Source organism: Leopardus geoffroyi, chromosome A3, assembly GCF_018350155.1.
Source record: "Leopardus geoffroyi isolate Oge1 chromosome A3, O.geoffroyi_Oge1_pat1.0, whole genome shotgun sequence".
NCBI lineage: Eukaryota > Metazoa > Chordata > Mammalia > Carnivora > Felidae > Leopardus > Leopardus geoffroyi.
Genome location: NC_059336.1, coordinates 48417674 through 48434686, shown reverse-complemented (window position 1 = coordinate 48434686; position 17013 = coordinate 48417674). Strand labels below are relative to the sequence as shown.

General features: G+C 43.2%; 1 protein-coding gene across 1 annotated transcript; it reads right to left on the bottom strand.

The window, feature by feature from the left end:
• Positions 1-2154: 2154 nt before the first annotated feature.
• Positions 2155-16487, bottom strand: CST8 (cystatin 8). The gene is made up of 4 exons (XM_045443783.1): positions 16365-16487; positions 12385-12734; positions 8696-8809; positions 2155-2329 (listed from the first exon to the last, which is right to left on the bottom strand). Exons 2-4 carry the CDS (start codon positions 12613-12615, stop codon positions 2246-2248), a joined length of 429 nt encoding a protein of 142 aa, XP_045299739.1. The 5' UTR covers positions 12616-12734; positions 16365-16487; the 3' UTR covers positions 2155-2245.
• Between the last annotated feature and the right edge of the window lie 526 nt (positions 16488-17013).

The following is a 17013-nucleotide window of genomic DNA, read 5'->3' as shown; positions in this document are numbered from 1 at the left end:
AAATATACTTAGAAATAGACCCCTGCACATAAGCACATGTGCACACAAAGCACGTCTCTGGTCCTGCCTACTCCAGATGTCTGATTCCCTGTGCTTCTCGCCCACCTGCCCATAAGAGAAGACAATTCCACAATGTTGTTCCAAAAACAGTCTTTCCTAAGATACTTACATGTACTTACACTGTTCCACAAACAGCAGAGACCCACAAAGCTGTAAGCTGACCCGTCCTGCAAGCCCCCTAAAACTGGGTGCTGGGTCTGCTGCTCTCATATGGGGTGTTCCATCAGTGTATCCAAGGTGGAGGGGTGGGGGTGGGAGGGATTTTTGATGGAGATCTCCTGGCCTAAAGGAAATAACCCTTTTTAATCAGGATAAGTACGGTCCTATAATAAGTAGGTCCTGTAATAAGTAAATCCAAGTAATGCAAAAATATGTTTAAGATCCAAACCCTAATAAGGATATTGAGAAGGGGAAGAGAAAGCAGGGCAGCACTTCCTCAGAGAAAAGTGGGCATGGAGGTGGGTGTGCCTGGAAGAGAACCACTGGGGGCTGATGAGGGGAGAGCAGAGACAGCCAGAGGAAGAGCAAGGTCTTTGCAAGGTGAATGTCACTTGTCCCTTGCCACTCCAAATGGTATGTTTTCTCACATGTGAAACATCCATTAGGTAAAACACAGGGACTAGAGACAAAAGGAATGGCCTTTGAGTTTCATGGCCTTTTTCATTCTGGGGCAGATATACTGCAATCCCTACCACCTGCCAGGCCCTGTGATGTGAAGCCTGGCCGGTGCATGTGCACATTTGAAATTTAGTTGGCCTCTGGAATCACACCCAACACAGCCATATCTACTTATTTTTTAAAAATTTTAATCATGGTAAGTACACATGAAATCTACCATATTAACCATTTTTTTTAAAGTTTATTTGTTTTGAGAGAAAGAGAGTGTGAGAGAGAGAGCACAAGCAAAGGAGGGGCAGAGAGGAAGAGAGAGAATCTCAAACAGGCTCAGTGCTATCAGTGCAGAACCCTATGTGGGGCTGCATGTGGGGCTTTCAATCTCATGAACTCTGAGATCATAGACTGAGCAGAAATCAAGAGTCAGATGCTTAACCAACTGGGCCACCCAGGTTCCCCAACCATCTTAACCCTTTTTAAATGTGCAGTTCAGTAGTATTAAGTATATTCACCCTGTTCTGTAACTAATCTCCACAACCCTTTCATCTTGCAAAGCTCAGTACCCATTAAATAATTCCCCATTGGACAGACTTGTTTAAGTCTATTTATTTATTCTGAGAAAGGGAGCACAAGCAGGTGAGGAGCAGAGGGAGAGAGAGAATCCCAAGCAGGCTCCATGCGCAGCACAGAGCCTGATGCAGAGTTCAATCTCACAATTGTGAGATCATACCCTGAGGTGAAATCAAGAGTTAGATGCTTAACCAACTGAGCCTACCCATGAACCCTTAGACAGACTTATTTTTAATGATGATTTTCTTCAAGAGAATTTCATCTCCTGCTATCATCCCTGTTTTCCTATTTCCTTCTCCACATTCCCAATCATCTCTCTTTCTCTCTTTCCCTCCCTCCCTCTTTCTCAGTCTCTCTCTATCTCTATACACACACACAACAACAACAACAACAACAACAACAATGCAGCTTATTATGAAGGCATTATTGCCCTCCCCCTCTCTCTGTATGACCACTGTTGACATTTACATGAGAAGAAACACACATTCCCTACTTCACAGAGACCCTGAAGGGAAAGGCTGTTCCTCCAAAGGGGTTCTCCCAACCCAGGTGACCTGTGGGCTCAGGACCCTCAGGAGGAAGGAGCCTCAGGTTAAAGGAGGTATCCAGAAGGAACCTGCTGAGTTAACACCCACTGGCTTAAGACCTCTGGAAGGAGTTGTTACCTAATCAAAAAGGGATCCCTCCTCAGATTTGCAGTGAGAATCGAATCATACTTCACTCCAAACTTTGTAGTCAGGGACAAACTTATTCCTGGTGGTGAGCCACCAAGCTGGCCAAAGTCAAGGGGCCTCCCTTGAGGCAAAAAAAAAAAAAAAAAAAAAAAAAAGAATTGGACATACCCATCTTTTGTCATCACCTAATAAGAAACTAGGAAACTAGGAAACAAAACAAGCAGAGAGGCATGCATGAGGAAACCACAATGGTAATACCAGTGCATGCCATTTGTCTCTTTACAGAGAAAGGTAGAGATGGTGGTAGGGGCGAATTCCAGAACCCCCTAAGCATCCACACACTGCTTCTTCATCACCGTGAATTCACCATTCCAGGGGAGTGCTCCGACCAAAAAACTACACATTACTTTCTGAAAAAGACCACAAACACAACAAAATCAGTAATGCCAAAAAGAAAAAAAATGTCCTGTTGCTAGGTGTTAGCTTAGTAATATGCTAGAGGATAGGTCACCAGCCATCAAGGAATGCTCCCAGGAATCTGCTAGATGTTTCTAACCAACAGCAGATACCTGGAAGGGTCTCTGTTCCCAAACCAACCATGGACACACAGCAAATACTAACAATCATGGTGTTTTTCTGGGAGATCAGATATAAAATTGATTTTAATTCCCTTTAATATTTTCCACAATGTAAATAAAGCAATTTTATGTCAGATATAAACTAACATATATTATCTTAATTAAATAATGTCTTTTGTTCTAATAACAAGCCTTTTGTCTAATAACAAGACCAGTTTAAAGGGTTTCTAGCACTTACCATCTTTTATTCCAAAGAGCTCTTCTCTCCATTTCAAATTTTTTTAATGTTTATTTACTTTAGAGAGAGAGAGAGAGAGAGAGAGAGAGAGGAAGGGCCAGAGAGAGAGGGAGACACAGAATCTGAAACAGACTCCAGGCTCTGAGGTGCCAGCACAGAGCCTGACGCGGGGCTCGAACTCACAAACCATGAGATCATGACCTGAGCCGGAGTCAGACGCTTAACCGACTGAGCCACCCAGGTGCCCCTCTTCTCTCCATTTCAAAATACTATTGAAATAACAAATGAATATTCTATGTGTGTGTGATAGATCAATGGGTGGATGGATAGATAAGTAGATATATAGACAGATTACAGATGATAGATAGAAGATAGATAGATAGATAGATGATAGATAGATAGACAGAGATCATACATATATAGAAATCCTGGAAAAAAAGCAAAGAGCATCCTAAATACCTGGAAGCATTGAGGTACTCCCAATGAGCTGTTAAGAGTCAGAGAAGGGAAGCTTGGTATCTGCTGAATATTGGACACATGCAAAGAAGGACTAAAGAGGCCTTTTCCCCCAGAAACCCAGACAAAAAATATCAAACCAAGATGGCTTTATAGACAAATTATACCAAATCTTGGGAACCAAAAGCTCCCATGATCTCTAAATTGATCAGAACACACACACAAAAGATGGAGAGCCCTCATTCTTATTATTCCAGACCAGAAAAATCCTGAAACTAAAATATAGCTCTTAAATAAAGAGAAAAAGCTGAGGGTTGCTGGAGGGGTGTTGGGTGGGAAGATGGGTTAAATGGGTGATGGGCCTTAAGGAAGGTACCTTTTCAGAATGAACACTGGGTGTCATATGTAAGAGATGAATCACTGGGTTCTACTCCTGAAGCCAAGACTACAGTTAGTATGTTAACTTGAATTTAAATTTTAAAAAATTTTTAATTAAAAAATATATAATGGAGGGGTGCCTGGGTGGCTCAGTCGATTGGGCATCCGACTTCAGCTCAGGTCATGATCTCACGGTTTGTGGGCTCTGTGCTGACAGCTCAGAGCCTAGAACCTACTTCAGATTCTGTGTCTCCCTCTCTCTCTCTGCTCCTCCCTCACTCATGCTCTCTGTCTCTCTCAAAAATAAACGCTAAAAAGCTCAAATGTATCTAAAACAAAAATCTTAAAACAAAATACTAGCAAATTAAAGGCAGTTACATATTAAATATTTAATGTCCCTGATGCACTGTTTCTCAGACATTCCCAGTGATATGAAATATGTGGAGTGTCTGTATCTGAAAATTCTGATTCAGTAGGTTTGGGATGAGGTCATGGAATGTGTGTGTGTGTGTGTGTGTGTGTGTGTGTGTGTTCACCACATGCTGCAAGTGATTTTTTTTTTAAGTAATCTCTACACCCAATGAGGGCCTCAAATCCACAACCCAAGATCGAGAGTCACACACTCTACCAATTAAGCCAGCCAAGCACCCCTGATTTTTTAACATTAGGGAAGTTTAAGAGTACTTAATGTATATATAATCAAAATTCCTAAATAAAAAAAGTAGCATGTTGAATCTCACCATATTCTATTGATTTTGAAGGGAGTTCTCTATGTCTCTTGGACTTGGTGACTGTTTTCTTCCCCAGATTAGGGAGGTTCTAAGCTACAATTTGTTCAAATAAGCCTTTTGTCCCTTTTTCTCCCTCTTCTTCTGGGACTCCTATGATATAGATGTTGTTTTGCTTCATGGAATCAGTTCTCTAATTCTCCCTTCATGATCTAGTAATTTCCTTTCCCTCTTTTTTTCAGCTTCATTATTTTCCATATTTTCTATTTCATCTATTCTCTCTTCTTCTTCTTCAGTCCTCATTGTCACTGTATCTAGTTTATTTTTCATCTCACGTTAAAGCATTTTTTTTAATTCATCCTGACTAGTTCTTAGGTCTTTGATCTCTGCAGCAAGGGCTTCTCTGGTGTGTTCAATGTTTTTTTCAAGCCAATATGTTGTTTTATGACTGTTGTTTTAAATTCTTATTTAGTTATATGAGCAATAATTTGGCTGTTATTTCTTCTTGACTTTTCTTTGAGGGATAATTCCTCTGTCTTGCCATTTGGGCTAAGTTTCTGTCTTTGGTATTTTTTAAAAGCTTGTTATGTGTCCTGCACCTGAGAGTACTACTGTATTAAAAAGGGGTCATACTCTGTTCAGGGCCTGGCACTCCAGAAGTGTTTCTGGTGTATACTGTGTGCACTCTGCTGTTGTGTTTTGGCTACTCTATCCCACTGGTCAGTCCTCTGGACAGTTCCTCCTTGCTTGCAGTGGTGGAGTATTTGGACCTTTAACTAGGGTGTGCTTTGATTTGTTGAAGTAACTTTGGATAATAAGAGAGAGGCTGATCCCATAAAAACAGAAAAAGGAAAGAGGAGAAAAGAAAACCAAACAGAGAATCAAAAAGCTATGACTAATTTCAGGGAAAGAGAAGGGAAGAAAAAAGGCAGAAGAAAATAGAAAAGATGGAAAAGAATAGAAAAGACTGATATATATATATATATAATATTATATATGTATATATACATATATATGTATTATATATAATATTATATATAATTTTATATATGTATTATATGTACTATGTATATGTATTATATGTATATATATAATTTATATATAATATATCATATTATATATATTATATATAGCCTATATATAATATATAAAATTATATATACAATATATTAAAATTTTTCTTATATATAAAATAAGAAATGACAAAAAAAATCAGAAACTATGAGCTTGATTCCAAGAGAAAAAAAGAAGATGGAGGAAAGAAAGGGAGAAAAGAAAGAGTTGCCTGTTGGTGCCTGGGACTGGTGGCTCTGCTGGTCTGGAGGAGAGGCCAGCTGCTTTGGTTCAGTCTTGACCCAATAAATCAGCATTAGCCAGGCACAGAGAAGCAGTGTTTGGTGTCTTGCCTCCACCGGGGGCCACTGTGCTGCTCTACGAAGTCCCACCCTGCTGGTGTTGGGGGGAAAATGGCATCATCCCAATCTCTCCTTCCCAGACCAGGTGTCTCAATCCTGCTGTTAAGGTAGCCATCACAAAATAGCAAGGGCAGTGAGCTTGCCCTGTGCCACAATTCTCCTGCAGCTTGTCCTTGGCATTCAGCTGGGATTCAAAACCTGAAGTCTTAAAGGACCTGGCATAGTGCAGACCTGCGCCCCTCCTCTGGAGTAGAGGCTTTCCACCCTGCTGATGAAAGGCCTTTGGCTGGCATCTGCAGGGGTTCTGTCCTTAGGGAGACAATAAACCCTCTTGCCAAAGCACTCCAGGAAGGAGACTGTTCTCTCCCGTGCACCCTGGAGATTGCTAATCCACACTATGTACTCCAGGGCTAGCTCCCTCCTCCCCAGGAGCACATGCCATGGATCCACTCTGGAAAAAGTCACACACTTTCAAAACCTTGGAGTTTTGAAACAGTTCTAAAGGCTGTTTGCAAAAAAGAACTAGTACACTCGGTACTTCTCGCTCCCTGGTCTATGGCCCAAAGAGGTTTTCCTCTTGTGCTAACTCAATGCCACACTTTCACAATCCCTCTCTCTCTCCCTTTTGTGTCTCCACAGAAAGGGTTCCCTCTCCTTCATAAGTTTTCCGTTTTATCTCCCCCAACTCACATACACACACACCTTGACCCTGCCAAGCTGTCCAACTATGGAGATCCTTCTGCCACTCTGCAGATCTATTTCCTGGTGTTCCAGGTGATGTGATCTCAGTACAGCTATGTTTTAGGGACAAGGAAAATCCCAGTCCCCTTTACTTCACCATCTTAACTCCTTCCCCCACCCCCAAATCCCACCATGTTCTAAAAGACAAAGGCAGACAATCCATCATGCTCTTCATTTCCAAACTGGGCCTAACAGAATGGCTCCCACAAAGAAAGGCAGCAAGAAGAAAGACTGTTCTGGCATCAATGATGTGACCAGAGAATACACCATCCATGTTCATAGAACATCTATGGAGTGACTTTCAAGAAGTGTGCCCCCAGAAAATTCAGAGAGAGCTACAAATTTGACGTGAAAGAGATGAATGTGCATATTGACACCAAGCTCAGCAAAGCTGTCTGGGTCAAAGGAATAAGGAGTGTGCCATGCCATATTCATGTGCAATTGTCCAGAAGACGTAATGAAGATAGAGATTCCCTGAACAAGCTTATATATCAGTTACCTATGTAATTGTCACCACTTTGAACAACCTGCAGTCAGTCAACATGGAGGAGAACAAACCACTTACAATCCAAGCTATAAAGTCCCCTTCAAAAAAGGCCATATTCTAGACATGTAAGAATGACTATTAGTGAATTCATTATTTTATTACACTAATGGATCAAAGAAGAACAATTATTCAATATACTTGGTAGACACTGAAAGAATAATTGATAGATGAAACATTCTTAATTCAAAAAAAAAAATAACTCTTGGCAGAAGGAATTGGAAGAACTCCAGAAATCAGCACTTGATATAATATTTAAAATAAGATATAAATACTGAAAGCACCGTAATCAAAGCCAGGAATAAGAAAAACTTCCCAGCATTACTATTCTTCAGTGTTATTCCAAAGACTTGGAAAGAAAAAAAAATAGTTTTCATTATTGACAAATGTGTGTGCTTAAAAACATGCACCTTAAAATTTGGGATGGTCCATGGAAGCTTTAGATAAAATAAGTGAGCTCCTTGAGGACAATTCTCCTTAATTCTAAGATTTCTATAAACAGGTAAAAAAGGAACAACTTTTCTATAATCCTAATGGGCTCTGTAGAGAATATAAATTTGAATCACCCATACTTCTACTAACAGTAAAAGATAAAGAAAAGTAACATAAAAGCCAGATGGCATGAAGACATACTCCCTGTTTAAATGTTTGCCCTGATAGGTGTCTACTATTAACTGGAAATGATTGGATTTGTTCAGTTTGAGCATACAGTGTCAGCTTTAGTGAGACATAACAGAAGTACACTTTGTTAATGGGCCCTTGCAATTTCCTGTTCCATGGCTACATGAAATAGTGGTTCTCCAAGTATGGTCCCACAGCCAGCAGCAGCAGCAGCGGCTGGAAACTTGTTAAGAATGTAAATGTTGGGATCCCACTCCAGACCTACTGAAGACATACTGAATCCAAAACTCTGCAAGACCCAGTCTTCTGGGTTTATCGAGGCTTCCAGGTGATTCTGGTGTCTGTTCACTTAAAGAACCACTGGTGTAAACAAAGGCAAAGACACACCTCTTGGTCAAACCTGCAGAAAGTCTGGGGACTTCACCAATCTCTTGCATGAATCTGGGGCTCTCCCCACCTCTGAGATCAGAAATACAGGCTTGATGCTAAAAGCTCCTGAGTCATGTCAGCCCGTTGGTGGGGATCTTTGGGCTCTTCTATGACCTTCCTGGAAGTCATGGCTGACCCTGGCAAGAATCAACTGTAAGTCTGGAAGGATGGGAACACTGTCTGGCCTAGTCACTGCTTAATCTTCAGCACCCAAAATAGCACCTGATGCAAAGTAAGCTTTGGTGAGTAGCTAAGTGAATGAACAGGTTTCCTTTTGTGCCTTCATAAGGATGAGCAACTGTGGGGCCACCAATGGTTAGGTTGCTCATCTTGGTCAAAGAGGATAGACTTTCAGTGAACATGTGTTGGAAAGTTTTTCTGCACCAGGAGGCCAGAGTTGATGAAGCTTTCACAATAAGAGTGACCCTGACAGCATTCTGTCCCTAGGATGAGGGGTGGGGAAAGACTCAGAGGGATCCACCACATTCCATCACTCTGTTGCCTCTGCTCTAAAAGTCACAAGGTTGCCCATCTCTAGACAAAAACTTGGGGAGTGATCCAGACCTTAGAGAGAGGGTGTGTGCACCCCAAGTTCTTCTTACTAGGGCTCAGAGCAGCCAAGACCATCACAGAATGTTAGTCACCTACCTTTTCCAGTTTGGTGTTCTCTTGAATGACACAGTTTTCAGTACCATTTGAAAGCTTTCTGCAATTGCTTCGGGCAATTTCAACATCAATAAAGTATTCCAAACGATCTGTGACCTGTCAATTAGCAATTGTGCAATTTTATTCAAAAAAAACTTTTATTTTACTTTGTTAAAGTTTTAGCCAAAAAAAAAAAAAAAACTTAAAAAAATGTTCTCCCCCTCATCCTCTCTCCCTATCTCCTACTCCCTACCCCTTCTCTCTCAAACATATCTTTAGAGGAAGGTCTATGACATCCACTGCCTAGATTCCTTTGCATGCTGATACAAGTTAGACATTGGAAACCACTACCTGGAGCTGTATGCTCAGGGAAAAGTCTCCTTTTCAGTGTAGGGCCTCCTTGAAGGCAAGACTTTCTAATTCTATTTCTGTCCCAAAGTCCAGGGCATGCTTCATGAGATGGGGGAGAAGGATGAGTCACCAGAACCATCAGCTCTCCTGAGCCCAAAATGTTACAGGTTCACACTGAACAGATAGGAGGACAGGCCCTGTGGCCACACTGGATGCCCCTCCCTGATTCCTTTCCCACACCTCCCTTCATAGTCTGTTTTCTGGTGACATCTCCTGCTTTGGAGGGCTTCCCCCCACCTTAGGAAGCAACCCTTAAAAGTGTCATGCTGGTTGGAGTTTGTCATATTGTTCTCTGTTGAGTGTTTAGTAAGCAGACAAACAGTAGGTCTACAGCAAGGCATCAGTAGTTACTGAACTCATTAATGACTGACTCTGATTAAAGCTACTCATTATGCCCGTTTAAATCAAGTTTCATCTGGTTTTAAAAGATTATAGTAGGAGGAAAAAAGGAGTGTCTTTCTTCACTGCTATCTGCAGTCTTTAATAAAGTGGTATTAAATTTTAGTTACATTTCAAAGAATTAACAAGGTGACTTTAGCCTGCATGGGAGAAGCTGGTTAGATAACATCAATAGCTGCTGGTTTGAGAATGAAGTTGGTCCTTAGGGAACCTCAAAAATACCATGGAGGCAAACCCAAACACCCACAACACTTCTTATCAAGTCCTAACACTTGCTAACGCTCACGGAGTGCTTGCTCCCTGGATAACACTGTTCTTGGGGCTTGGTACATGCCCACACACTAACCCCCTACAGTGAGGCTGTCACTACCAATGTTTTCAGGGAAGGAAACTAAGCAGAGGAACTAAGTGACCATCCAATTATCAGGCAAGATAATCACCATGCTGTCAGGGTAGAGCCTGCTTGGGATTCTCTCTCTCTCTCTCTCTCTCTCTCTCTCTCTCTGCCCCTCCCCCACTCTTGCAAGTTGTGCACACACTCTCTCTCAAAATAAATAAATAAACTTAAAAAAAAACAGTCTAATCACATGGATCCCTAGAACTCCCTGACCTAATGTTTATTTGGCATCTCAGCATTCCTAAGATAGAATAAAAGATTTTGCCCATGGCTTTCAAGACCCTGCATGGTCTGGTCCCTACCAGTCACACTGGCTCCTTTGAGTTGCCGAAGTGGGCCATGCTCCTTCCCAATGGCAGCCTTCTATGCCTGATTGATCTTCCCAACCCCTGTGCACCTTCCCACCATCCCCCCTGCTCCTGTCCTGCAGCAGATGCTGTGAGTGGTGCCCATGGCCCTTGCCTTGCTGTTCCCAAAACACACTGTCACTTCCCAGGGTTCCCTGCCTGGAGGCTTCCTGACCAGCAGGAGAAGCCAAGAGTAGTTCTTAGCCAATGATAGACAGGAATTGATACGTAAGCAACCAAGCTCCTATCTTATAGTGTGGCTCAACTCCAAGGCAGGCTATGCACCCTCTCCTGAAGCCCCAGGAAGACCAAGCCCAGAGGCCAATAGTGGTCACCTGCATAGTAACTCTGTCTGTACTGACCACTTCCCCCACCTCCCTTCCCCTCCAACCTTCTGGTGCTTCCCGGATGGCCTCCCAAATAAACCACTTGAACTTGACTTCTAGCACTAGCATCTGCTGTGGCAAACCCAAACAGAAACACTTCCCACCAGCATCCTTCACCTGATTCCCTCCTAGTCTGCCCTCAGGCTTAGCTTCAAAAACACACCCTAGGGAGGTGGTTCTCAGCCTTGACTGTGTATTGGGATCACTTGTAAGATTTTAATACCTATTGAGACCTAGGTCTCACACATGGATATTCATTAAATTGGTGATGATGCAGCAGGTACAGTAGGATATTTACAAGCTCCTCAGGTGAGAGTCTGTTCGAGGAAGCCTTCCCCTGACCCCAGACCCCTAGGTACCACACCACCAGGTCAGATGCCCCAGCTTTCATTCCAGGTTTAGTGCTGTTTCTTTCTGACTGGAATGCTGGCTCCCTGGGAATGTGATTATTTCTGTCCATCTCACCTCCCCATCTATAGCAGTTAGCATAGAAGTGGCTGAGAGAAACTTGCTGAATGCATGTGCTACATGGATATCAAAGAAAGACAACTGTTAAGGGGCCTGGGGAAGCTACAAGAGTCAGAATCCATTCTCTATTTCAAAGGGCTGCAGCAGTGCCCTGGTGAAATATGCAGTGTACCCAGTCAATAAACAGAGTGCTATCAGCATAGTGTACTGGAGATATAGGCTGGTGGCTCACATGGTCCCAAAGAGACAGGGTCAGAAGTACCAACAGAGAAACTGGCTCAGTTCCTGCAAATGAACATGGCATATGGAGAATATAAAAAATGAAGTAAACTCAGCCAACAATGACGTCTCTGGTAAGTATCTTTACAATTCATTTCCAAAAGTTTCACGGTGGAATTACAAGCCACAGCATCAACCCACAGACTGAGGATGATACAGTCAGATGAATTCCAGTTTTGGGGGATTTTTCTCAACCATGACAGGCAAGGCCATGTGTTTCTTTTTTTTTTTTTTAATGTTTATTTATTTTTGAGAGAGAGAGAGAGCACGAGCGGGGTAGGAGCAGAGAGAGAGAGAGACACAGAATTGGAAGTAGGCTCCAGGCTCTGAGCTGTCAGCACAGAGCCCGACGCAGGGCTCGAACTCACAAACCATGAGATCATGACCTGAGCTGAAGCTGGACACTCAACTGACTGAGCCACCCAGGCGCCCCAAGGCCATGTGTTTCAAGTCACCCTCAATGGAATCTAAGTAAGCAATGCTTCCTAGTATTTGGACCATGCATAGTCATGTGAGGAGGGATACATTTTTCTGAACACTAAATCAGAATGTCTGTACTTCCACTAAATGAATGTTGGATTCAAATTATTATAGAATATAGGAGGAAGGACTTTATTACTTATATACTGAATAGTGCCACATGTCTCTTTTCAACCCCACAATGCACACTATGTGTTTAGATTGAAATGTTGCCTTCAACAGCATATTGCAAAATATTCATGGCACTCAATTTGTCTCCCAATACTAGCAAATGCAAATCATGGACATTTGATTTGCAGTTTAGAGTCTAAATGAATAAACACACATAAAGTACTTAGAACAACACTATAAGCATATATAGAAAGTGCAGTGATGTTATAGCAACATGCAAGTGAGTATGTACTTGAGCACTCACATATTTAGAACTTTCATGTATCATTGTTTTTCTTGCAAGCCCATTCTTTCAGTATGGCTTCAGTCTGTGCCACCATAGCAAATATGCATATTGGGAGAGAACACCTTTACCTGCAACTGGGCTTGTACTGTCTTGATCACCTGGAAGATGTACTTATCCTCACTCTCTTTGTTGTATTCTTGCATGGCAAACCACAGACACTGCTTCACGTTAGCATTTGAGGCATTGATCACTTTTAATTCCCTCAACACTTTGACTTTATTCTTGTCTGGATCTGTGCTGGCCACCAGGGCCACCAAAATGGTGATCAGGAGGAAGCAGAACCCCCAGGATCTGGTCATGGTCCCTCCGTCCAGGGACACAGGTGAGCCTCCTCGTCCTCTCAGGGCTGGAGCTGCAGGTGGGGTGCAATTTCTGCTGCCACCAAAGATTCAAAGATCTTACAATAGCATCAGCCCAGCTGCATTCAAGAAAGAGCCATTATGTTTACTCTTTAGGGCTATCCCTGTCTCCAAGGAAATAAACCTACAAGAAGCCAGTTAAAGAGTCCCTGCCACCAGCCTTCCGCCCTCTATACCCCAGGTGTGGTCTGCAGTTCATGGAGAACACTTAGGCCCAGGTATGCCAGCAACTACCTTGTGCACCTCACCCCCCACTCCTGTTTTTGCACCTCAGGCCTGTAAGATGTGACCGTGAAAAATGTTGCTGCTCCAAGGTTTCCTGGCTCCAACTCTCTAGGTGTTTCTCCAGCTGGCTGCACCCAGTGACTGCCCCCTCCTCCTTTTGCCGTTGGCTATGGCCCACGCCCCAGCCTGTGGTTCTCCTGGCTCTCTAGTGCTCAGTTTGTGCCTAGGCCCTGGTCAGGGGCCTCCCTCACTTCTGATACTCTTCCCTGTCCATGCCCTTGCAGGCATGTCACACTTTGTGATGTAATCCAGTGCCTGTGACACTGCCACTGTCTTTCAGTGCAGGCAGTTCACATACAACAGGCAAGCTGTGGGGGCCCCCAGAGGTTTCCTGCCCACTTGTGCAGTGACCCCAGCTTCCTAAATTTTGGCCTCTGGACTCCCTCTGTTTGGGCCAATAGCACTTCATTCTGCTGTAATTGCCAAGGTGAGGGTCACTCAGCCCACCTGATGCTCAAGACCATGCCTTAGCAGAAGGGGTGCATGCAACCCTGAGCTCTTAGAGATTCTGCTTCTTGTGAAAATCCCAAATCAATGTCCAGCAAGTTTCTGCAGGGGCAGAGAGGTGGGCATTTGTCTCAGAGCCAGAAGACTGATGGGCTCTTGACCATGAGAAGTGGCAATGTATAGGAAATCATAGACAGGCATAAATATGTGAAACATGGCAGTGTGAATATACCCTATTGTATTTAAACTGACTGCCTGTTGATGGTTGTTTGGTTTGTTTCTCATTTACAGCTGTTACAAACAGTACTGTAGTGGACAATACTTTTCCAATATCTTTATGAAATTACACAGTTATTTCTGTATAATAGAAGACTAAATAGAAAATTGATGCAAAAGCTTTATTCAAATTAAAAGTTAGTATATACTGCCAAACTGTTAATTCTGTGCTAATAACATATCAATGATTTTCAAATTTTGCTACATGTTAAAGGCACTTAGGGTGTTTTAAGGAGTACCGAGGCCACTCCCACCATTAAAATCAATCTTCGGAGAGGGCCCAGCGATGAGGAAATCATCACTTTTTAAAGTTTCTAGGGTGGGGCGCCTGGGTGGTGCAGTCGGTTAAGCGTCCGACTTCAGCCAGGTCACGATCTCGCGGTCCGTGAGTTCGAGCCCCGCGTCGGGCTCTGGGCTGATGGCTCAGAGCCTGGAGCCTGTTTCCGATTCTGTGTCTCCCTCTCTCTCTGCCCCTCCCCCGTTCATGCTCTGTCTCGCTCTGTCCCAAAAATAAATAAACGTTGAAAAAAAAAATAAAATAAAATAAAAATAAAGTTTCTAGGGTTTCAGTGCACAGTCGGTTTGAAAACTAGTGTACTGCATTTATGTTTCTTGTGTATCAATGTGCACATGAACCAGGATGCAAAACACTAAATAACCAATTCTTCATAGATAAAAATTTTTTTATAAAACAAATGTGAAGGCACCTTGATCACGCTTTAGCTGTGTGCACCCACATCTTCAACCACATCTCTAATAGCCCCTCCCACCTCACCAAGGACCAAGCAGTGCCCTGCCTCCATACTCAGGCCCAGCCTCCTTGCTGGGGCTTGATGTTGCCTCTGCTGGATGTTCATCCCTCACCTCCATCCAGCAGTTCATACACCTGCAAATCTCAACACAAGTGTCATTGCCCCCACCCAAATCTAAAGTGCCTCTCCCAGCTACTCCCATCTATTCCCAGTTACTCCCAGCTACTATTCCTGCCTACTTTCACCTACTCCCTACCTACTCCCACCTACTACTAGCTGCCTGCAAGGATCAGGGCAATGGATCTCCATTCCACTTCTATTTTACCCAACGGTAGCCCTCAGGCCAGGGACCTAATAACTCTGAAAGCCAACACCCATATCTGTAAAATGGAGACAAGCTTTTTCCTATCTCTGATGGTTCCCATGACACAGGGAAATAGGGTGGGTGAGGCCCCTCAGGAGTGGAGCCCATATAGATTGAGAGGTACCCCAAGGCCCTTACTGGGCTCCATCGTCAAGGACCAACCCCAGAGACACAGCCCAACAGAAAGAGAGTCCACTTCAGAGGGTCTCTGGCACAAGGAGTCCCACCACACCAGGGCCCACTGAGTCTTGGCTGCTAGAGTAACTCCACTAAATGCCTATCAGTCATTTCCTAATTAATAACCAAATCCAAAACACTTGTTTGACTTTCTCTGCCTCTATGGTGCATTTGAGTTTTTTGTTTGCTTGTCTTTTTCTTTGCTTATGAACTGGAGTTGTCCAGAGTTTGCTTAAACATGATGTTTTCCTTTGTTCATGACACACCTGGCATTGGTCCATGTGTGGCTGTATGAGGCAATGAAAAGCCCACGACCCATCGACCAAACCAAGAGCTAGAATGTTATCAATATCTGAAAATATGTGCTCCTTTTTTAATACACAATACCCAGTGTCCCCCAAAGTGACCCTTACCTGAATTTCATATTTATCATCCCTGCCTTTATTTGCACACCTGACGTGCCTAGTTTTGCTTGGGTTTGTACTCTGTAAAAGGATAACTACCACAGTGTATGTAAGACTCCTGGGACTGAGATTTGTTCATTTAGCATTATATAACCAAGTGTCACAGACTGAGTCATCACTGAAGTCCTCCAAGCCTTCCTGTTTAAGAAAGGTTCATCTGCACCCATTGCCTTCTCAGGACCTCCCCCTACAGTGGATTGAATCTATTTCTCCATCCATTGTGGTGGATTTGGGCACATGGCTGGTTTAGGCCTGTGCAGTGGAGGCAGAAGTGACCATGTGTCAGGATTATAGTGAGATGTGAAGATGTACTGCCTTTATCCACTTGTCCTCAGGTCATTTTCCAAGGTAAGGGGGTGCCCTAGGACATAGACTGAGAATATGTCATGTAGGAACACCCAGTCCAGGCCCCAGAACAATGTTCAGAACCCACATGAAAGCAAGCCCAGCTGCATCATTCTAAAGTGGAGCCACACCACCATACCTCCTAGACCAGGTAGTATAAGTGCCTGACATTAAGCTTATTGATTGTAATGTGAGTGCCTGTCTTGAGTTTTGGTTGCCAAGTCATCCATTTCAAAGACATCTATCTCAAATAAACACTGCCAGCTATAGACACAACCACTAGCAAACAACTAGATAAGGAAGCAGGCCACCCCACCGTGAAGGTCCTTCTTTCAGAGATCCTTGAGTGACCTCGATACCTGACCATGTGAATGACCCCACTTCTCCCTTCCCATGCTCCATTTCCCGTTCCTTTTTTTAAAGTTTTTTTTTTTTTTAATTTATTAAGTAATCTAGAATTCACAATGCCAAGATCAAGAGTCACATGCTCTTCCAGCTGAGCCAGCCAGGTGCCCCTCCACCTCCCCTGTTTTGCTTTAAATTTGTTAATAAAGAGTGAACCCATGAAACCCTGGATACCTCTCCCTCAGCCTCTAATGAAGGTGGAGCCCCAGGTCTGTGCGTCTTCTCTCTCTCTCTGTCTCTCTCTCTCTGTCTCTCTCTGTCTCTCTGAGACCTTGCTGTGTGGCCACCAGGTGTCACGTGCCCTCCAGAACTTGTGAGTAATAAAACTTGTTATTCATAGTTCCCTGATGATTTTGCTGAGGTGTGTCCCTCTGTCATAAGAAAGGCCAGTCCAGCCACAACACTGACCCCAATGGGATGTGGTGGGGGGAATATCTGTGGGGCTTGTTATTAGAAAAGACAGGCTCAAGTGAACATGCAACCCTGTGAATAGGCTTGACAACAATCAGCCAAGCTGCAGTCAGCCCTGAGACCCATGCACTGTGTACTAGACACTTGCTGTGGTTAGCTATGATGGTAAGGAGTAAGTTAGTACACAGCATGTCTTTGCAAACAGCAGAATAATACACACTAAAATCCACGCAATTAAGGCAGTATTTCTAAGGTAGGTTTTAGAGAAATATATAGTTACAGTTGTTGATTTTGTAAAAGATCATGCCTCTAACTCTCATAACCCTTTGGTCTCACAAGTATACACACACACACACACACACACACACACACACACACACCATCATAATGTTGATATTACCTAGACAATTTT